Source organism: Orcinus orca, chromosome 4 (genome assembly GCF_937001465.1).
Source record: "Orcinus orca chromosome 4, mOrcOrc1.1, whole genome shotgun sequence".
Lineage (NCBI taxonomy): Eukaryota > Metazoa > Chordata > Mammalia > Artiodactyla > Delphinidae > Orcinus > Orcinus orca.
Window position 1 is genome coordinate 15,238,084 of NC_064562.1, and position 20,050 is coordinate 15,258,133.

Below are 20,050 nucleotides of genomic sequence, written 5' to 3' on the forward strand. Positions count from 1 at the left end.
CAGGGAAGAGTTAGGGAAGCTTTATAAGCAAGAAAATATGATCAGAGTAGTGTATTTGGAAAAATAATCCAGCAGAATAGGCTGAAAAAGAGACTGAAGACAGAGAGACTGGTTAGGAGACTTGGAATTGTCCAGACTTGAGGGGTTCAAGACCAGGACTCAAATGCTGGAGCGTGGGTTTGGATTAAGGGACAGACCTTGGAAACATTTCCAAGGGAACAGTTCTTAGGGTCTGGGGGCTGACAGGGACAGCAGAGCCAGAGGGCCATGCGTGAGTAAGTGGGAGAATGCAGACATGCAGGAATAGTGAGGATGAGCTGGTAATGTGCGCAAGCAGATGAAATCCATGTTGCCTGTCTTGAATTTAAAGATAAGAACAAGATTTGCGGCAGTGAAGATGCATATCTGCCTTTCTCCAAGAGCAGTCAGGCCTGGATCTAGAAATTGAAGGAGAATTGTGCTGTGCAAGCCAGTGAGGGAATTAGGAAGAGAGTAGACAAAGCAAACATTACAGTAACTTTCTTTTGCATTTCTGTAAGAGAAAGTGTGAGTCCAAGAGAGTGAAAATGTGTTCCTAATCCAGTTGACTCACTTGAAACATGGGCACTAGTCGAGCTCCCTGGCCTGTCAAGTGCCATTTCACAGCTCAAGTGCCAGGCAGAGCTGGAGGAGATGTGCTACGTGTTTATAAATGCAGGGCTTCTGGATCTGCAGTTGCACATCCTTGCAAACAGGCTTTATTCTCCTGAGGGAGAAATAGCCTTTCAAGTATGCTAATTAACCTTATCCAGTTCTAACCACGCCTTTAATGTGAATCCCGTCAGCACACACGCACACGTACATACGTACCACATACGTACCACACACACAATTTATATTATTTATATGCTTTTCTTAAAAGTTGTTCCTCAACCATTAGAATATATGCCTTTTCTCTTCCACTACACTTTAATCACCTGTGGGTAAGTAGCAGACCTGTTGGTTTTAATCCTTCGCAGTTTTTGCTGTTGTTCATTTATGTATTGATTCCACTTTACTCATTCATTCATTCATTCATTTATTCATTCCAGACACTGTATTAGTTGCTATGGTGAAGAATAAGACATAGTTCCTGCCCTCAGGGAGCTTACTCTCTAGTTGGGGAAGAAAATACACAAATACATGCAGTAGAGGCAGTAATCTAGTCATTTGGAAAATTACAGGAACATGGGAAAAAGACTTTAATCTGGATTATGTGGAAGGGGAAGCGGGGAGAGATAGTTCAGGGGGGAGTTGTGGAGCAGCTGACTCCTGGGCTGCATCTTTTTTTTTTTTTTTAACATCTTTATTGGAGTATAATTGCTTTACAATGGTGTGTTAGTTTCTGCTGTATAACAAAGTGAATCAGATATATGTATACATATATCCCCATATCTCCTCCCTCTTGCGTCTCCCTCCACCCTCCCTATCCCACCCCTCTAGGTGGTCACAGAGCACCGAGCTGATCTCCCTGTGCTATGCGGCTGCTTCCCACTAGCTAGCTATTTTAAATTTGGTAATGTATATATAAGTCCATGCCACTCTCTCACTTCGTCCCAACTTACCCTTCCTCTCCCTGTGTCCTCAAGTCCATTCTCTACGTCTGCATCTTTATTCCTCTCCTGCCCCTAGGTTCTTCAGAACCACTTTTTTTTTTTAGATTCCATATATATGTGTTAGCATACGGTACTTGTTTTTCTCTTTCTGACTTACTTCACTCTGTATGACAGACTCTAGGTCCATCCACCTCACTACAAATAACTCAATTTCGTTTCTTTTTATGGCAGAGTAATATTCCATTGTATATATGTGCCACATCTTTTTTATCCATTCATCTGTTGATGGACACTTAGGTTGCTTCCATGTCCTGGCTATTGTAAATAGATCTGCAATGCACATTGTGTTAGATGACTTTTTGGATTATGGTTTTCTCAGGGGATATGCCCAGTAGTGGGATTGCTGGGTCGTATGGTAGTTCTATTTGTAGTTTTTTAAGGAACCTCCATACTGTTCTCCATAGTGGCTGTATCAATTTACATTCCCACCAACAGTGTATGAGGGTTCCCTTTTCTCCACACCCTCTCCAGCATTTATTGTAGAGAAACGCAAATCAAAACTACAATGAGGTATCACCTCACACCCGTCAGACTGGGCTGCATCTTAATGAGTGGTGGTTACTAGGTGAATAGGAAGAATGGTAGAGAAGTGAGGTGAGGACAGGCTGTGAATAGATAGCCCCATTCACAGGGGAAATGAGCTAGTTTTGTATTCACTGTAGCATAAAGAGAAAGGCAGAGGGTGGTGACAGATGAGGCTGTACGGCAGGCAGAGACCACTGGAGGGACCTGTATGTGGTGCTTAGAAGATTGGACTACACTCAGTGGTCAAAGAAGAATGACATCCTTGAAATGGTTTATGCAGAGCTGTGATCAGATAAGATTTCAGTCCTCGGTGGCAGTGGGAGTACGAATTTAAGGCGGACGAGGCATTTGGTGGTTAGTCCAGGTGGGAGACTTTGAGGACATGAACCAGGACAGTATTGTAGGAATGGAGACGAGGGGGCGAAATCAAGAACCATTTGTGATGTAAAGTCAGCAGGACCCATTATAACCACAGAGGAGGGAGAGGAAGGCCCTAGGATGAGCTGATTCTTATGTATCTGCCTTATATGACCGGGTGACCGATTTCACAGTCTACTTAGGCAGTACAGGAAGAGACAGAATATAGGGAGTTCATTTTTGCTTTTATCTTCAACACATTGAAATCTTTAACGTGCTCTGACATATTTTGAGTTAAATCTAATTAATGGTTCGCAGAGATGTCTGGATGACTAGAAATATCTCAACATCAATATTCAACATTAACCATATCTCCTCTTGGAAGCAGAGGTGACTCTGCTTTTCCTACAAAAACCCTCTGCAGTCATCTGTCATAACTCTTTCACTGGGTCGTCATCCTTGAATTTTTCTTTTTTAACTCTGTAGTCTCAGACCAGTGTTTGGTCTGTAACCTATCCATAAGTGTGAGTGAATGAGTAAAGAAGTGAGTGGATAGATTATTTTTTAAAGTAATGTTATTATTTGATTATTAGGAAAAGTTTCTATTTGGCTTGTTGTCATTCTGATTCTTCTGTTTTAACTCCTAGCACCTTCTACCAGAAGAGTCGCAAGCAGCGGGACATCCACAGGAGCAGTGGCATCAGCCAACTCAGCCGAAAGGCAGCCCCAGCCCAGTGATGAGGACACTTTGGTGCAAAGGGCCGAGCACATTCCCGCAGGGAAACGAACTCCGATGTGTGCCCACTGCAACCAGGTCATCAGGTTGGTTATTTGATTTTAATTTTTTCTTGAAAGAACTTAATACCAATATGGATTTTTTTTTTAATATTCTGGAAGATTAGAAATTTTATTAGTGAAAATATTCTTGCTGTATTTCTATATAATAGTATTGAAGTAGACACATATGAATATATATACATTTGTTAGAATCTATTTTAATAAAAAGTAATTCTGGGCTCTGTGATAATAAAACTAAAAATACCAATCTAGTCAGTTATTAATTCCTATCAGAACTAAGGGAAAATAATGATTAATGTGGCTTTTCAGAGAATAATAAAATATTAAGACTCAAAGAGACCCCAAACTCCATTATTTCACAAATTATAAAAGTGAGGACTTTCATTTAGATGAAAAATAACTAATGATGTAAAATAAAGAACTTTGAGTCCTTGAGAAAAGAAGATTGGATTTTTGAATACCTAAGCTCTAAAAGATAGAATTACCTTCAGATCTATTCATAAATGCTTTACATTTTAGATTAGGTCATAATCTGCTTCTTTAAAATATTTTTTATCCCAATGTATTTTATTGTTTCTTTAATTCTGATAAGCAGAAAAGGCTAAAAGTAAGCTCTTAAGTGAGTGTATTACACTGGCACTTATAAACCTCAGCGTTTCTGAACAAGTGACTTTTAAAACGTTATGGGGGGGGCTTCCCTGGTGGCACAGTGGTTGAGAATCTGCCTGCTAGTGCAGGGGACACGGGTTTGAGCCCTGGTCTGGGAGGATCCCACATGCCGCGGAGCAACTAGGCCCGTGAGCCACAACTACTGAGCCTGCACGTCTGGAGCCAGTACTCCGCAACAAGAGAGGCCGCGATAGTGAGAGGCCCGCGCACCGCAATGTAGAGTGGCCCCCGCTTGCCACAACTGGAGGAAGCCCTCGCACAGAAACGAAGACCCAACACAGCAAAAATAAAATAAACTCCTACCCCCAACATCTAAAAAAAAAAAAAAGAAGAATGTTATGAGGTTTAGGTGTGAATGTTAATGCAGGGATCCCACCAGAGGACCCTGTTGCCTCTGTAAGTTGTCTTGTTGGCAGTAACAGATGATTACTTGAAATGACTGCTCAAGCTCTCTCATCATTTTTAATTTACCTTGTTTTGTAATAGTTGAAACAACAGCACCTCTAAAGCTGAAAAAGGTTAAGACTTACTTGCATTTTCCCCTCCTCTCTTACATAATTATTGCTTAGGATAATGTTTCTAGTTACTACTTAAAATGGAGCACAGGGAGTCTCAATATCTTATTTAAGAACCAAATATAAATATTCTTCTCCTTAATTCACTATTAAATAATAAATGTGTCAAGAGCACAGCACAGAGTACATGATTTTTTGAAAAATAGCTTTTGCCTTTTAAAGGTAGTCTGCGTTCATTGTGACATTTCCAAAATATGGAAAAACAGAAAGCGAAAATAAAAGTTCATCCATAATTCCACATCCCAAGGTAACCACTATTAGTATTTTAGTTCACACTTTTAAAACACACACACATAAGGACAGATGTTGTTTTACAGAAATGAAATCATGATATTTTGTAAGCTGTTATTTTTCCCTTAGTTTGTATTTTCCACAGTGAGCACCTGCTGTATAAGAATTAGCCAGCAGCAGTGGGAGGGGTAATAATGGTTTATGGGGAGAAGCAGAAAATCAGTAGAAGTTTCCAGAGTCTAGCACAGTATCCGACACACAAAAGCCATTCGGTGAGTGTTTGACCTGAACAGATCATACATGACTCTAGACCCACTCACCCTTCAGATCATAGTATCAATTTGGTTAGAGACATTTTTTTTAAAGTACTACTATAGGGTCTTAACAGAAATATTTAAACTATTATAGAATCTAGTGTGGTACTGCTTTGTCTCAATAAATAAAGCAATGTTTTTAATTACTAACTCTATATAGGGTTATGTTTTTAAGGTTAATATTAATAAAAATAAGTTTTGACTTGTAACATTGTTTCTGTAAGTTATGGTACTTTGGTTATGTAGACTGGTATGTGGGGATTCTTTAGTCTGGAGAAAAACACCCTTTATGGAGGCAGGAGTCACTGCTGTTTGTGTCCTGTTGTAATAAGCAAGTGATTACTGGATGGATTAACAAAATGTCAAGTCATATCAGTTTCTGATTCTTGTTGTCTGATTATAAAATTCTGTGATATCCTGCTATCACCACTGCCAGCACATCTGAAAAACTTAGTATGGAGAATATATGAAGATCAAAATAGAAATTACATTCCCCACCCCTAACTGCCATGGTTTCAGTTTTTAATGCTAGCCTAGGATATAATTTTAATGCACAGTCTTCTGCCAAGTAAAATAAATATTACGTTAAAAACATGAATGGCCACCACTTATTGCCCCCTCATCTGTTAAATTTTATACTACTCTGGATTATCTCAGCACTTGTTATCAGTTAAGCATTAGAGCTTCATTTACTGGGGAACTTAACAGGAACAGGTATTAGCTCATGTCAAGATCCTGTAACAGTAATTAACATAGCACATTTGCTTGGTGCTCAAATGCTAAAGCAGCTTGAATAGATTGTGGTCAGTTCAGAGAGCTAGTCAAAGCATAATTCTAGTTCTTGGCCTCAGTGTCAGTATCACTTACCAAAGCAAGGAGGCGTTAGGTCAAGTGACATTCTCTTGGACACCTGTTTTAAAAACAAGCTGCAGTTGTAGGCTTGATACTTTCAGTATAGAACATTGTAACCTGGCAGAACCTGAGAAGTTTAAGATTATTTTATAATTTATATTGTTGTTTGGTTTTCCACAGTGTAATTTACATTATTTGTTTATAATTTATATTGTTTTATATTTATTTTCTAAATGTTTAAAATTTTCAAAAATATTTTTAAGTAAAGGCAAACTAAGGCAAATTTTATGTTTTATTTTATTTTTTTTGTAGAAAAGTTCATTGTTTTTGGAAAATCTCAGAAACCTGGGTCACTGAATGTTAGTACTGAACTGATTATCTCTTATTGAACATATTTTTAGCTTAAAACTCCATAGATCATTTTATTTTCATCTAATGTTTATAATTCTTTGGTTTATTTGAATCTTGAAAAGATTATGGATGTTTTGCCTAAATTGTATTATTTCGGCAATACTTTGATTAGTCAGTTGCCTTTTACAGATGGATAGAACGTTACATTTTAGGAAATCCTACTGAAGCTCTGATTAAATTGCTCTAGAACATTTCCAATCCATTTATGATAGAAGTGCCATTTCCTCAACTCATACTCATGAACAGATTGACTGTTTGGAGTGCTGATATAATAGGGAAACAGAAAATCAGGCTACTAATATAGCCAAAGCCATATTTAGTTTCTCTGGTAGAACGGGCTTATGAAAACACTAGCTTATTTCTGAACTGTTACATCTAGTGGCATTAAAATCCACTTGTGCTACATAAAGTTAAATGGACCATTCACATTTAGCTTCTTAGCATTTTGGTGAAAGAAGAAAGGGATTCGTGGTGCTTGATTTCTTCCTTGATATGACGTGCTTAAAAAAAATAGCCACAATGCTATTATCCTGTCTTTGCTACAGTCCAGCACCAGAACAATCGCATGCAGACAACTCATTGTTTATTCCAGCGACAGAGAAGATTTTAACATTACTGATTTATTTCCTGCTCACTTATTTTCAAACTTTTCTCATAAGGAGGGCCATCTCAGTTACCCCAGGAAGAAGCCAGCAGAGTTTTTTTGCCTGTCTCACCATCCAGTTCTATCTCTGAGCACGCCATTATTAATAGGTTTTATTTATTTTACCTTCTGGTTAAGATTTTACTTGAAAATAAAAGGCTTCTTGTCTTAATGTGTTAGTTCTTCCATTTAAAGAAATAACCAAAGACATAGACCAAGATTTATGAGCAATGCATAGACCAAGAGTTCAGATCTACTGTAGTGAAAAATTGGAAAGAACAAAATGTTCAGCATCTATATGATGTAATATTATGGTGCCATTAAGATGCTGTTTTGGATGATAATTGTTTAATGTATTCTTAGCATATGCCAAATACTGTGCTAAGAATTTTAACTGACTTCTCATTAAATTCTTATAACCTTGTAAGACAGTTATTATAATTGCCTAATTTCACAGATGAGAAAACTGAGGCACAGAAAAGTTACATATTTGCTGAAGTTACCTAGATAGTAAATGGTAAAACCTGCATTTGAGCTCAGATCTAACTTTAAATTATATTCATGCTTTTAACTTCCACTGCTTAGGAAAAAGTTATAGTATTAAGATAAAAAAAGGACTATAGAACTCTAAATAAAATATGATTCTAACATTGTGTAAAGAAAATACATACCAAGATATATAAATATATATAAATATTGTGACTCTATATATATGTAATCATATATACTACTATATTAAATCAGGAGAAAAAACAGCTTAAGCAGACCTGTCATAACTTGAGTGTGGCAAGGTACTTTTCTTCATAATGTTAGAGTGGGTAAGTGAGAAAGGAGAAAGTAATAGATAGGCCGAACAGTTACAGGTTCTTTCCTCCCCACCAAATGACTTTGTACCCCATACATGCATTCCTAGACTCATAGAGATGACCGAGGGGATGAGAGGTTTACTTTTCCAGTTTCTCGTCTAACTATAGATGACACTATAGGATGACTATATTTCTATTTCTCATAGAAATATAGCCATCCTATAAGCAGTGCTCATTGAGTATTTTATGTGCCACCTCCTTTAAATACCAATGATACAGAAATCAAAGACATATTTACTCCCTTCCCTTAAGGAAGTTACTGTTATAGACTGAATTGTGTCCCCCCAAAATTCATATGTTGAAATCCTAACCCCTAATATCTCACTGTGACTGTAACCGGAGATAGGGTCCTTAAGAAGTAAAGTGAGGTCATTAGGATGGGCTCTAATCCAGTATGACTGGTGTCCTTTTAAGAAGAGATTAGGACACACACACATACAGAGGGAAGACCAGGTGAAGGTGACCATCTACAAGCCAAAGAGAGAGGCCTTAGAAGAGTTTAACCCTGCCAACATCTTGGTCTTAGACTTCTAACCTCCAAAACTGTGAAAAAGTTAATTCCTGTTGTTTAAACCATCCCATCTGTGGCACTTTGTTAAGGCAGTTCTAGCAAATTAATAGTTACCTCTGGTAAAAAATACAGACAAGCAAATCAACAGCCATATCAATGTGGTAAGTCTAATAAAGATACCTCCAGAATCCTGTTGGTGCAAAGAGGAGAGATGGGGATTATCTAGCTTCAACAACCAATTACTTTTATTTGAAAGAAATTGCAAGCAATAAAGTTCAATAGTCTACTCATAAAATGATACTTTTATACAACAAATATCCATCAAAAACTTATAAAGTATTAGCTAATGCTAAGGTGGGTAATCATATTGCAATACATAAACATATCAAACCAACACGTTGTGCACCTTACATTTACACAGTGTTATATGTCAATTACATCTCAATTTTTTTAATATATTAAAAAAAGAAAACAAGTGCAAGTTGCCATACTAGCACCATAGTATATAAATGTTAAGAGGCAGTCCCTGGTTTCATGTATTTTATCACCTGATAAGGAAGCCAGAGACCTGAAATAGATAACCATAATGCAGTAATGTAAGTGTCATGAGCAGTACATAGTACCCTGGTAATATAAGTAATATATATGTACTGCCCTTATAGCCATAGTAAGGAGTCCTGAATCATGGCACTGAGGAAAAGTCATGAGATATCTATAGGGCTCTAAATTGTCATAGTTGTAAAGTTCAAAAATTAATCCTGCCTCAGGAACATCTTTAATAATGGGAATTCATTTTGGTGATTTCAATACTTACATACATATGGATCTGGTATAATATGTCACATCTTCTGCTTCACTGATCCCTGTAGCCAACTATCAGATTCCATATTTATTTTTGAGCATGTGAGTTATTTTTTATGTGGCTTTGTTTTTAACTTTTGTTAATTAACTTATTTTGATTTTTTTTAACTTTCTTGTTAACTTCTTTTGATGCACTTAACTTCTGGTTAAATAAAACATTTTAACCTGTAGTGGCTGGGCCCTGGAGGATTCTAGCTTTCCAGTTCATGATCCACATCATCTCAGAGAAGTTGCCTAACTTCTCTGATGTTTTCTCCATCTATTTATAGAGTTAAGTTCTATCAGTGAGGGTTACTGTTAAGAATTAAATAACAAAGGGAAGCAAGAAGTAAGCCTTTGAATCAACAGTGCTGTATGTTACCTTTGAAAGTTAAGGGAGTAAATCCTGAGAGTTCTCATCACCAGGAAAAATTTTTTTTCTATTTCTTTAATTTTGTATCTGTATGAGAATGGTGGATGTTCAATAAACCTATTGTGGTAGTCAAAGAAAAAAAGAAGTAAGCGTTTGATTTTCAACCTAAATCCCTATTAGCTGTGCCTGTTGAAATTTGCAGTTCTTTTCACCTTTCTGACTAAGCTCTTCTTTTTCTCTGAATTATTCCCTTAGCATCCTTCCCTACCTTTCCTTCCATTATTAATAATTTTTTTTTTTGGCATCAGTCTCACAGAAAATGAACAGGGTGAAAAGTTCCACGCCATAGCTCTGCTCTCTCAGCCAATCAGTGCTTCAGCTGTCTCCCCTTCCTTCACTTGTCCGTCAGCAGGGATTCAGGGGGGTTCATGGATGCAGAGAGCTCTGAGAGGGAGCTGAATGCTTCATTCCACTGTGCAGTTACGCAAGCCTGCCTTCCAGTTCCCAGACGGAAACCCAATCCTACCTGGGATAAGAAGAACGTATTCTGTTCATCCTGTGTTAATGAATTTGTTAAATTAGTCTCTGCTGACACAGACAAGACAGGACTCTGTTATGTATAGATTTTATTGTTTATACATAACTTCAGTGGCATTGATGGGGAAGATGCTCTTTCAGTTCAGCCGAGGAGTATCTGCACAGAGCCTGTTTATGTAGGAAAGGAAGGCTGGCAGGAGCACAGGTCACTGTCAACTCATTTTTTACTTTTTTTTTTTTTTTTTTTTTTTGCGGTACACGGGCCTCTCACTGTTGTGGCCTCTCCTGCTGCGGAGCACAGGCCCCGGACACGCAGGCTTAGCGGCCATGGCTCATGGGCCCAGCCGCTGCGCGGCATGTGGGATCCTCCCGGACCGGTGCACGAACCCGTGTCCCCTGCATCAGCAGGCGGACTCTCAACCACTGTGCCACCAGGGAAGCCCTCAAATCACTTTTTAAAGGTGCAGAGGGAATTTCTTTACTGTCGTTAAGATTGTTCACTATTCAAATTTGACAAAGAAACTTAAGTAAATACCTTAAAATACCCTTTCAGTGGGTCATTTATTTATTTATATATAGTGGACTCTATCCCAGAAAGCTTTCAAAAAGACTTTTTAAGAATATATGAAATATAAGAAAACCTTCTAAATTACAAAAGGGAGCAAAAGAAGAATGAAAATCATGGATGGGACTATTAAAAATGAAGCCTGGAGAAAAATTTGTCATTGTGTCTGGACAGTAATGACATATATACTTGCCTTTGGTTAGACTGAATTTGGCTGTAAGCCTTCTAGCAGCTGACAAAACAAAGAAAATTAATTTTGCAAATTACTGTTCAGTGAGATAAAAAAATAAAATCTCTTGTCCAGAAAAAGCAAAACCATTCTTGTTACAAAAACCTGAAAGGAACTTCTCCAAGGAATCCATGTAAAAACGGCCACGTGTGATCTAACGAACAGCACTCTCAACAGGAACTTCCAGAAAGAGCAGGGGTGGGTTTCGTGGAGCTGTTTCCTTTCACAAGTGTCAGTGCAGACTGATGGTGTCACACTTAGCACCCATCATTAAAGGAATTATCCTGTGGGAAGGGGCAGGCCCAGTCTGCTCCGATTCACAGAACAGGGTTCTCTGAGTTGATCTCAACACATATTTTAGAAATTCTAGAAAATGCAGTCAGCTGTTCTTAAATGTCTTTTTTTTTTTCTCAGATGAAGTTTGTTAAATATTTGGTAGCACTGATGGGCATGTTTCAGGAGGAAAACTCTTTCTTCCAAGTGCATACTAACACTTCTGCTTTAACAGAAAGTGGAAATTGAGATTGAATTGACTTCTTTTGCAAACTGAAGAGTCAATAAGGATACCGGCCTCAGGGGCTATCCACCCTTCTGGATGAGCTGAAGATGTGCCCTGATAAATTCACCCTCGTAAATAGTTTAGAACCTGCTTTAATGTCCAGGCAAATCATAGCATAAAACCCTAAAGTTCTACCATACTCTAAATTTGCACAGTAAATTTAGCCTGGCAGATCTTTCAGGCCTACATAACGAGCTACCTACCTGGTGGAAGAGCTAAGTGCTCTCCTAAAACTTTGTCTGTCTTTGAGCATTGTGACTCTTTGGCTTATCTTTGAAAGTAAACTACTTGCCAGGTATACACTGAGAAAATGAAATGAACTATTGAGTAGCACTGTAGTTTATAAACCAGTTACAAGTTGAGGGACAGCCTACCAAAATATTTGGTTACAGAATAAGTGATCTGTAGCCCTTTTTTTTTCCTGGCAGGAATTAGTTAACAAAGGCATTCCTTGTTAGTGGTAACAAGAATGGTACCCTAAAGTTTAAAAATAATAATAATAATAAACTACTTTTCTCAAATGTTAAGAGAGTTGCATGCACTAGCTTATACAAAATGGCATCATATTAGTAATAAGAAACAAGTTAACAAAAAGTAGGTAAAAAATACCCTCTTATTCCCACAGAACACATTTTATCATTCATCAAGGGCCTTTCTACTTACCTGACTCTTGCAGAAGTGCTGGTTCTGAGAAAATGACAGTGTATTTGCAAAGAATTTCCCAATGGAAGATAGTTACTGAATATCAAGGTTTCTGTTATTGTCAAAGGCTAAAAAATGTTTCGACTTTGTGATGCTCGTTACTGTGACTTTTCCCACTAATAATCTATCTAAAAGTCAGATATCCTATGCTTACTAAGAATTAGATACCCTGTGGTTACTCAGTGATGATAATTGATGGTAGTGTGATCAGAGACAGAATATCATTTGACTAGAGCAGTGTAATAGAAATCAGGAAATTCAGCTTCTGGCCTTCATTCAATCAGTGATTTTATGATATATGTCATTGCTTGTGAACATTCTGTGTCTCAGCTTCTCCATCTGTTAAACTGGGTTCATAATAACTGCCCTGGTCTGTCTCACAGGAATGTTGCATGGACAAATTAGATAACTGTAAAAGTGGCTTGGAGGTAAAGCCACTCTATGAATAAAAATTAGTGTGATGTAGCTACTAAAAAGTATGTTGCAGAGGCTAGAAAGGTTAATCTCCGCAGGCTTCATGACTAGATAAATCTTCATAATGGATTCCTGTCAAGCAAACCAAACCCATCTTATCAGTTCATGGCTGTATAGTATTTAATGGAAAAAAATCACTTTACAAGCATTTCTTACCTTGATACAAATGTACATTAAAAATCAGTCATGTTTGAATTAAATAAAACCTTTCTAAGTAGCTTCAAACCATCTCTAATACCCAGTTTATAATTTCTGTAGTCATTTTGGAGGGGGAGGATTTGGTGTGTTTAACAAAGTTGAGAAATAAGTATAAGAAACAATGTATGGGGAAGAGAAATTGACTAGAATGTTTTTTCCAGTAATAATTGTTACTGTTTTTAAGACGCTGACATTACCAAATTGAGATTTTTTTCCTTTTGTTTATTTTATGGAAATTTCGAACTCTCATTTCTGCCTAGCCCATATATATTTTTCCTGGTTACTTCATTTTCTGTCACAGTTAATATTCTCATTCTCAGTCGTAATCATGACGCACTCACCCATTGCAGCTCAAAAACCCTAACTACCAAATCCCTTGAATACAGAAAACCAGGGGGCAGAGATGGCCTTTCTTGAAGGAATCCCTTCAGTGCTTATTCCTCTCTCCTGTCCTTTTCACTTCAATGAGCAGAGTTCCTATGTAAATTTCCAGCACCCCTGAGAAGGACAATTGAGCAAGTATTTAATTGTTTGGACATTGCGTACAAGAGGTCCTCTTCAGGCTAACTAGAAACCTCTTTCCTAAGCCAACTTGATCTCTTTTGTTTTGGCAGGGGACCATTCCTAGTGGCACTGGGGAAATCTTGGCACCCAGAAGAATTTAACTGTGCTCACTGCAAAAATACGATGGCCTACATTGGATTCGTAGAGGAGCAGGGAGCCCTGTATTGTGAGCTCTGCTATGAGAGATTCTTTGCCCCTGTATGTGGTCGATGCCAGAGGAAGATCCTTGGAGTAAGTATTGGAAACCTTTTCACTCCGAGTGAGTTTTCAAGCAGAACAATTTTTTGGTATGAAACCCTTCTGTCATTTTTGCTCTCTATTTTCTTCTTGCTTGATCCCCTCTCTGCTTTCATCACTATTTATTTTTGCAAAACAAAACTAAATAGACCTCTGTAGAAGCCTATCAGACTCATGGGGTTAAGTTGTCTTTGGTTTTGTCTTACTGAGTGCTGGCTTGTCTGGTGAAAGTCTAGCCACTGTGGGGAAAAAATAATTTACTGTGGGTGTGCTACCTCAACAGGACCCTGTTTGCTCAGGAATGAAGAGGTCGCACAGGACCACACACATCTGAGTTCTCAGAATTGACACCTTCACTGTTTTAAATTAAATTCCATCGCTTTTATGAGAGCAGCACTTCCCCATTTGTCAGGGTTCAAGCTCAGGGCACAGATCTCATGAAATATATAAAACATGAGGCTTATAAATGATATATTTTTCTTGAATGCATATAATGTTTAAAAATATAACCTCAGTTTTATGAGGTATACATGTGATAGAAAAATAATCAAGCCACACCTTTTTTTTTTTTTTAAACAAAAAGGGAGTAATTTAGGATTCAGGTACATAATAAATAATGATGAATTAATGAATTTCCCGCTCTGGAATACCCAATTTGCAGTTGTGAAGTAAGGATAAGGCATTTCCTATGGGTGACCAGGAGTTGAAACTTTACTTTAGAAGCAGCCAAGGTACCTGGACTCATATGAAACTCATGCAAAATTTGGAAATTACATTGCTGAGTTCTAATATTCTCAATATGAAAATACAATAATGAAAGTGTAATTCATACCAATTGAGAGAAATGCTAGTATGAATTACTGAGTAGCCTTAATTTTAGAATACATCTTTAAATGGGTCTAAAACTTTGAAGACACTTTAAAATTATAAATATACTACTGGAATATTCCTATATTATTAATTTGTACAGTATATGAAGAGGAAAAAGAGGAGAATGATTCAGCCCGTACCTTTTCAAATGACAAATAATTAATAAGTAGAATACATTAATACTCTTTTAGTGTATAAATGTATTCCATGAGTTCTAGAATGATTAATAAAGTTAAGTAAGAGTCTTAGTACTAAATGAGGTTCTAGGAAATGGAAATCTTAAACTCATTGCTTCAGACATGGGCCAGAACTTCACTAAAGGGACAGATTTTCTGGACTGTGTTTTAGTTGTTTGATAACCTGTTAAAGAAGGGATAGTAATCTGTCTCAAGGATAGAGAGTTGAATAGATACTAGAAGCCTTGGGAAATGATTTGGTTGAATGTCCACTTGTACATGTTCATGGTGATCTCTTTGGATATAAATAACTTCCATTTCTTCCCATAGCCCTTCAGTAGTGAAATATGGCATTTTCTATGGCCAATAACTTATCTATATCATCTTCTTTTTTTGTTGTCTTTTATTTTGACAATATTTATTATTAGAAAAGAAAATATTTCACTCTACAACAATTAGAAAATACAAAACATGTAAAGAATAAAATTAAAATGATCTATATATTTACCAGTCCCAGAGAGTTCCTCTTAACCTTAGGATGTGTTTTCTTCCAGTTTGCTCCTTATGAGTAATTCGTTTACAAAATTGTAACCATACTTTATGTATAGCATCCTCCTTTTTTGTGATAAATGTTGTGGAAAGAGTAAATTCCTATAATGTTAACTATTCTTCAAAAATGATTTTTTTTTTTGCGGTACGCGGGCCTCTCACTGCTGTGGCCTCTCCCGTTGCGGAGCACAGGCTCCGGACGCGCAGGCTCAGCGGCCATGGCTCATGGGCCCATGTGGGATCTTCCCAGACCGGGGCACGAACCCGTGTCCCCTGCATCGGCAGGCGGACTCTCAACCACTGTGCCACCAAGGAAGCCCCAAAAATGATTTTTAATGACTCCATCTCATTCTGTCAATTCAAAGAAACAATTCCTTGCAAATCCAACACCCCAGAACTTCTTTTACTAACTAAAATCTGGCCCAGGTCTTTGATACTTGGTATATGTAACCATAGGATTATTGTTGACTAGAATCCATGCTTTATGGTTCAAATTTTAGACACTCATATGAATGTGTGCTTAGTACAGCCATAGCTGATTTCCAAGATCCTAACCATGTGTTAAACATGATTGGGTTACACTGATTAAGTTGTTGCTTCCATCGTGCGACACAGTATAGGCTTGTTTTAATTTTTAAGTGTTTTGCCATTCCTCCATGACATTTTCAAGATAATACTGTGAAATCTTTACAAGTTAATGTTTCCTGACACCCTTTCAGGGAAAGCAGAATGTAGGGTAGCAAACACTTATGAAATGCTTACTTGGATTCACCACATTTATAATGTTTAAATAACACTACTCATTCTTTAAGTAAGTTTATTGATGTGTGTTTGTGAAAATGCGTATTTTATATGATGCATCAGTTTAGATGATTTGTGAGTCTGTCCTTAAATATCTCTAGTTCATTAGATGAAAAGCTTAGGCAAAGACAAAGCATGTGTGTCTACTTTGGGTTAGTTTAAAAGGACTGTATTGGTGCAGCTAGTAGAATAATCATCACCTTTCTTTACGTCCATTTCCTTTCTATAACAGGAAGTCATCAATGCTTTGAAACAAACATGGCATGTTTCCTGTTTTGTGTGTGTGGCCTGTGGGAAACCCATTCGTAATAATGTCTTTCACTTGGAGGACGGCGAGCCCTACTGTGAGACTGGTAAGATCCTAAAGCCAGGAGTTTCTTAAGTTTTGAATGAAGACAAAACATTGTCCCTTATAGTGCTATAAAGCTGAAAGGAAATATTGGGCAAAATAGTTTTGCTGGATGTTCTAGGAGCACTTAATGTTAAATATATAGCAAAAAAAAATATGTAAGATTTGCATGTGACTTGGTCAAAACATATTCCCAGCTTCATTAAGAGAAATGACCATGTAAGCAATTTAGAAAACTATTATTCTTGAATCCCGAATAACTTCTGGATATAAATCCTACCAAATCGTGTAGCTTAAAGCCACCCCTTACACTCCACTAGTGAACTTTTAGTGGTTATAAAAATGAGAAATATTCAACTTTTGAGTATAGTAGTGATATGCTCTTGAAGACCACTGCTTTGACAACAAATTGGAAATCCTTTATTACTTTTACTGAATGGGAGGGTAATTGTGGTTTGGACTGCTCCCTTGGTTAAGATTATTTTTTTAAAAACAGGCTCTAGGGCTTCCCTGGTGGCGCAGTGGTTGAGAGTCCGCCCGCCGATGCAGGGGACACGGGTTCGTGCCCCGGTCCGGGAAGATCCCACATGCCGCGGAGCGGCTGGGCCCGTGAGCCATGGCCGCTGAGCCTGCGCATCCGGAGCCTGTGCTCTGCAACGGGAGAGGTCACAACAGTGAGAGGCCTGCGTATCGCAAAAAAAAAAAAAAAAACAAAAAAAAAAACAGGCTCTAAAGACCAGTCTACGACATTTGTCCTATTACCTAAACTGTGAACACTTCCTTTAACTTCCCAAAGACTATAAGTGAGCTTTCTTAGCACTTACTTATTAATATTATCCTTACTTAGATATTACAACTCCACATACATGTTTCAAAAACTAAAATATTTTTCCTTTTTTATGCCTCGACTCAGTACCCCTGCATTGCCACTCTGGGGTTTTATTGTTGTTCTACCTTGCAATTCAAAGGGTGGTGCTGGACAAAGGGAATAGTCCATAGTAGTCCAGTTAAAGAAGCAGTCAGCTTCTAATTTGAGGCCGGTCAACATGACTTGACGCTTCTTTGCCCAATCTAATTAGTAAATTCTAACAGTTCTACCCCCAGTGGATATGGAATTCATTCATTTCTCTCACCTCCACTGTCCCCATTAACTCCAGTTCACCCTCACTCTTTGCCTGGGCATTATAATTGCCAGCCAAAATGGTTTATCTTCTTTCCCCCTACCCTCCGATAGCCACAGTAATACTTGTGTGAAGGTGAATCAGCTTGTGCTTGACACCCTGATGGCTTCCACTAGAGTAAAAACTATGCTCCTCCCTAGGTCCAGCTTTGCCAACCTCATCTCCTCCCCCTGATTTTCTGTCACTGGATTCTAGCCATACCTGGCCCCTTGGTTGTTTCTGAACCTGCTGGATACTTCCAGCCTCAGGGCTTTTGTACTCGCTATTTCTTCTGACTGGAATGTCCTTCCCCAGCTTTTCTGAGGTGATTTCTGTCCCCCTTTTTTTCAAGTCACAGCACAACTGTTTTCTCCTCAGGGAAGCCTTTCCTAACCCTCCTCTAGAGTGTAGTGTTATACACCTCCCCCAACTATTCTCTATCGCATCACTCTTTCCTTTCCCTTATGGTCTTTGTCACAATCTGAAGTTGTTTATTATCATTTATTTTTAAAATATAATAAATGATGACATCCTGCTCCCAATGAGACTGTAAAACCCATGAGGTGAACAACCCCGTCTGTCTTCTCCCCTGTGCCCCCAGCCGGTGCCTAGAACAGCGCCTGGCGCACAGTGGGGCTCTGTGGGTGCGTGTTGAACAGCTGGCACTGAGGAGTATTGAGGATTGCTGGAAAGGTGACTCACGCCGCGGGTGGTAGCCTACTTTCTCCTCCAGCCCAGGTGGGATTGGAAGTGTCCAAAGTCACAGAGTGAACCATGAGTGAACACACATAGTAAGAGCAGCTGCAGAAAAGAAAAGAAAATTGCCAGGAAGTTCTAATTTAGTGATAATACAGAGACATCTTGTCAAAACTGCTTTCTTCAGAAGGAAGATATTAATATTTTATGACTCTAATCTGTGTCAAGTAAGAGGTGTTCTCTGGCTAAGGATTTTCAGCATGAAGTCATAAAATGGAAAAGAAAATACAGCAAAAGAAATAGTGGCTAATATTGTTGTGATACAGTCCAGCCAGAAACTCAGTCACAGCATTTCTTCATGGAGGTTTCCTGTGACTTGTTTTTCTTCCTTACCAAGTCAGATGTGCTATGAAATTTGCTAATATCAGGTATTTCTTCTTCATTTATGTTCATTAGTCTCATTGTTACTAGTTACTGGAAGTTCTCTTATATTTTATTGAAACAATCATGGCTATTGATAACATCAGAGAACAGTGTTCTTCTTCATGCATATTTGGGCATTTAAGAAGTTGGACAGAACTGAGGAGTATTATATGGAAAAATATAATAGAGGATGTTAAGTTGCGTATATAACGTTTACCAGGGGTAACCTGAAATATACTACGCGTGTATCTCAAGCCAAATTTTATGCCATCTGAAAATTTTCCAGTTACTAGTAGCTTTATCTTCATCATCTCATTTAATTCCCATTTTGTTGCTATTTTCTAAAACCTATCATTCTAAAGCTTTGGCATGTTTAACTTGTGTCTACCCTGTCCCAATACAGATTATTATGCCCTCTTTGGCACTATATGCCATGGATGTGAGTTTCCCATAGAAGCTGGTGACATGTTCCTGGAAGCTCTGGCCTACACCTGGCACGACACTTGCTTTGTATGCTCAGTAAGTAAACTCTTGTTTCCGAATTGAAGGAGCACAGTATGGCCGGTTCTAGCCTAAGCGCTAAATGGGAATAACAGTTTTTATATCTTTCAGTGCTTTAAACCAAGAAATATTTTTACAGTGATTTTGAAAATTATTTATTAAAATTTTCGGTACTTTTTGAAATTGTTTAGCAATTTCAAAAATAATGTGATGTTTACCCCTTTAGAGAAAATCCTATTTTTGATACATGTTTGTTTATAAGGAGAAGCTATATATTTCTTAAAACAATAAGAGCCTTTTACTTTTTTTAAACTATGTTTTATTGGAGTACTTTTAGTAATTTATGAAAACATAGGTACTTCTTAAAATACAAGTAAACTGTTATAAAAATCTATTACTGACTTAACACTGGAAGTAAACTGTACGTTTATTCATTTCCTTCCTTAGTAATAGTCTATGAATGTTCTTTTCTTTTTGAGACTATAATAAACTTGTAGTAGTATATTTACCTCTTTCATTTGATATTTTAATATTTTTGGCTTTATTTTTAATGATGAGTATAGATTCAGAGATTAACGTGAACCTAAGATATATATTTTTTAAATTTAGAAGTAAATATCTAATAAAGTATTCTGTTCAGATGTTTGTGTTTTTTTAATTATATTTAATATTTCTAATAGTTTTTAAAGCCATTGTAGGAAGGGAGAAAAGGCTTGTTAATTGAAGTCAAATAATTTCCTCAAACATTACCATTGAACCCTGTCTTGTTTACCTCATCCATCTCTTAGACTTCATAAAATCTATAAAAAGCCACAACTGTTAGCAGATTTGCCACCTCCTATTCTCTAGTAGATCTGCTCA

The 20,050-nt window shown here is 37.6% G+C and overlaps 1 protein-coding gene across 5 annotated transcripts in view; it reads left to right on the forward strand.

Moving 5' to 3' along the window:
- Positions 1-20,050, forward strand: part of PDLIM5 (PDZ and LIM domain 5) — a 214,195-nt gene that overhangs the window by 189,696 nt on the left and 4,449 nt on the right. For all 5 annotated transcript variants that reach the window (XM_033400360.2, XM_049709180.1, XM_033400363.2 and 2 more), the window contains 4 exons: positions 3,164-3,338; positions 13,478-13,658; positions 16,293-16,413; positions 19,092-19,207. In XM_033400360.2, the coding sequence (XP_033256251.1) occupies positions 3,164-3,338; positions 13,478-13,658; positions 16,293-16,413; positions 19,092-19,207 (593 nt within the window). The remainder of the gene's footprint in view (positions 1-3,163; positions 3,339-13,477; positions 13,659-16,292; positions 16,414-19,091; positions 19,208-20,050) is intronic.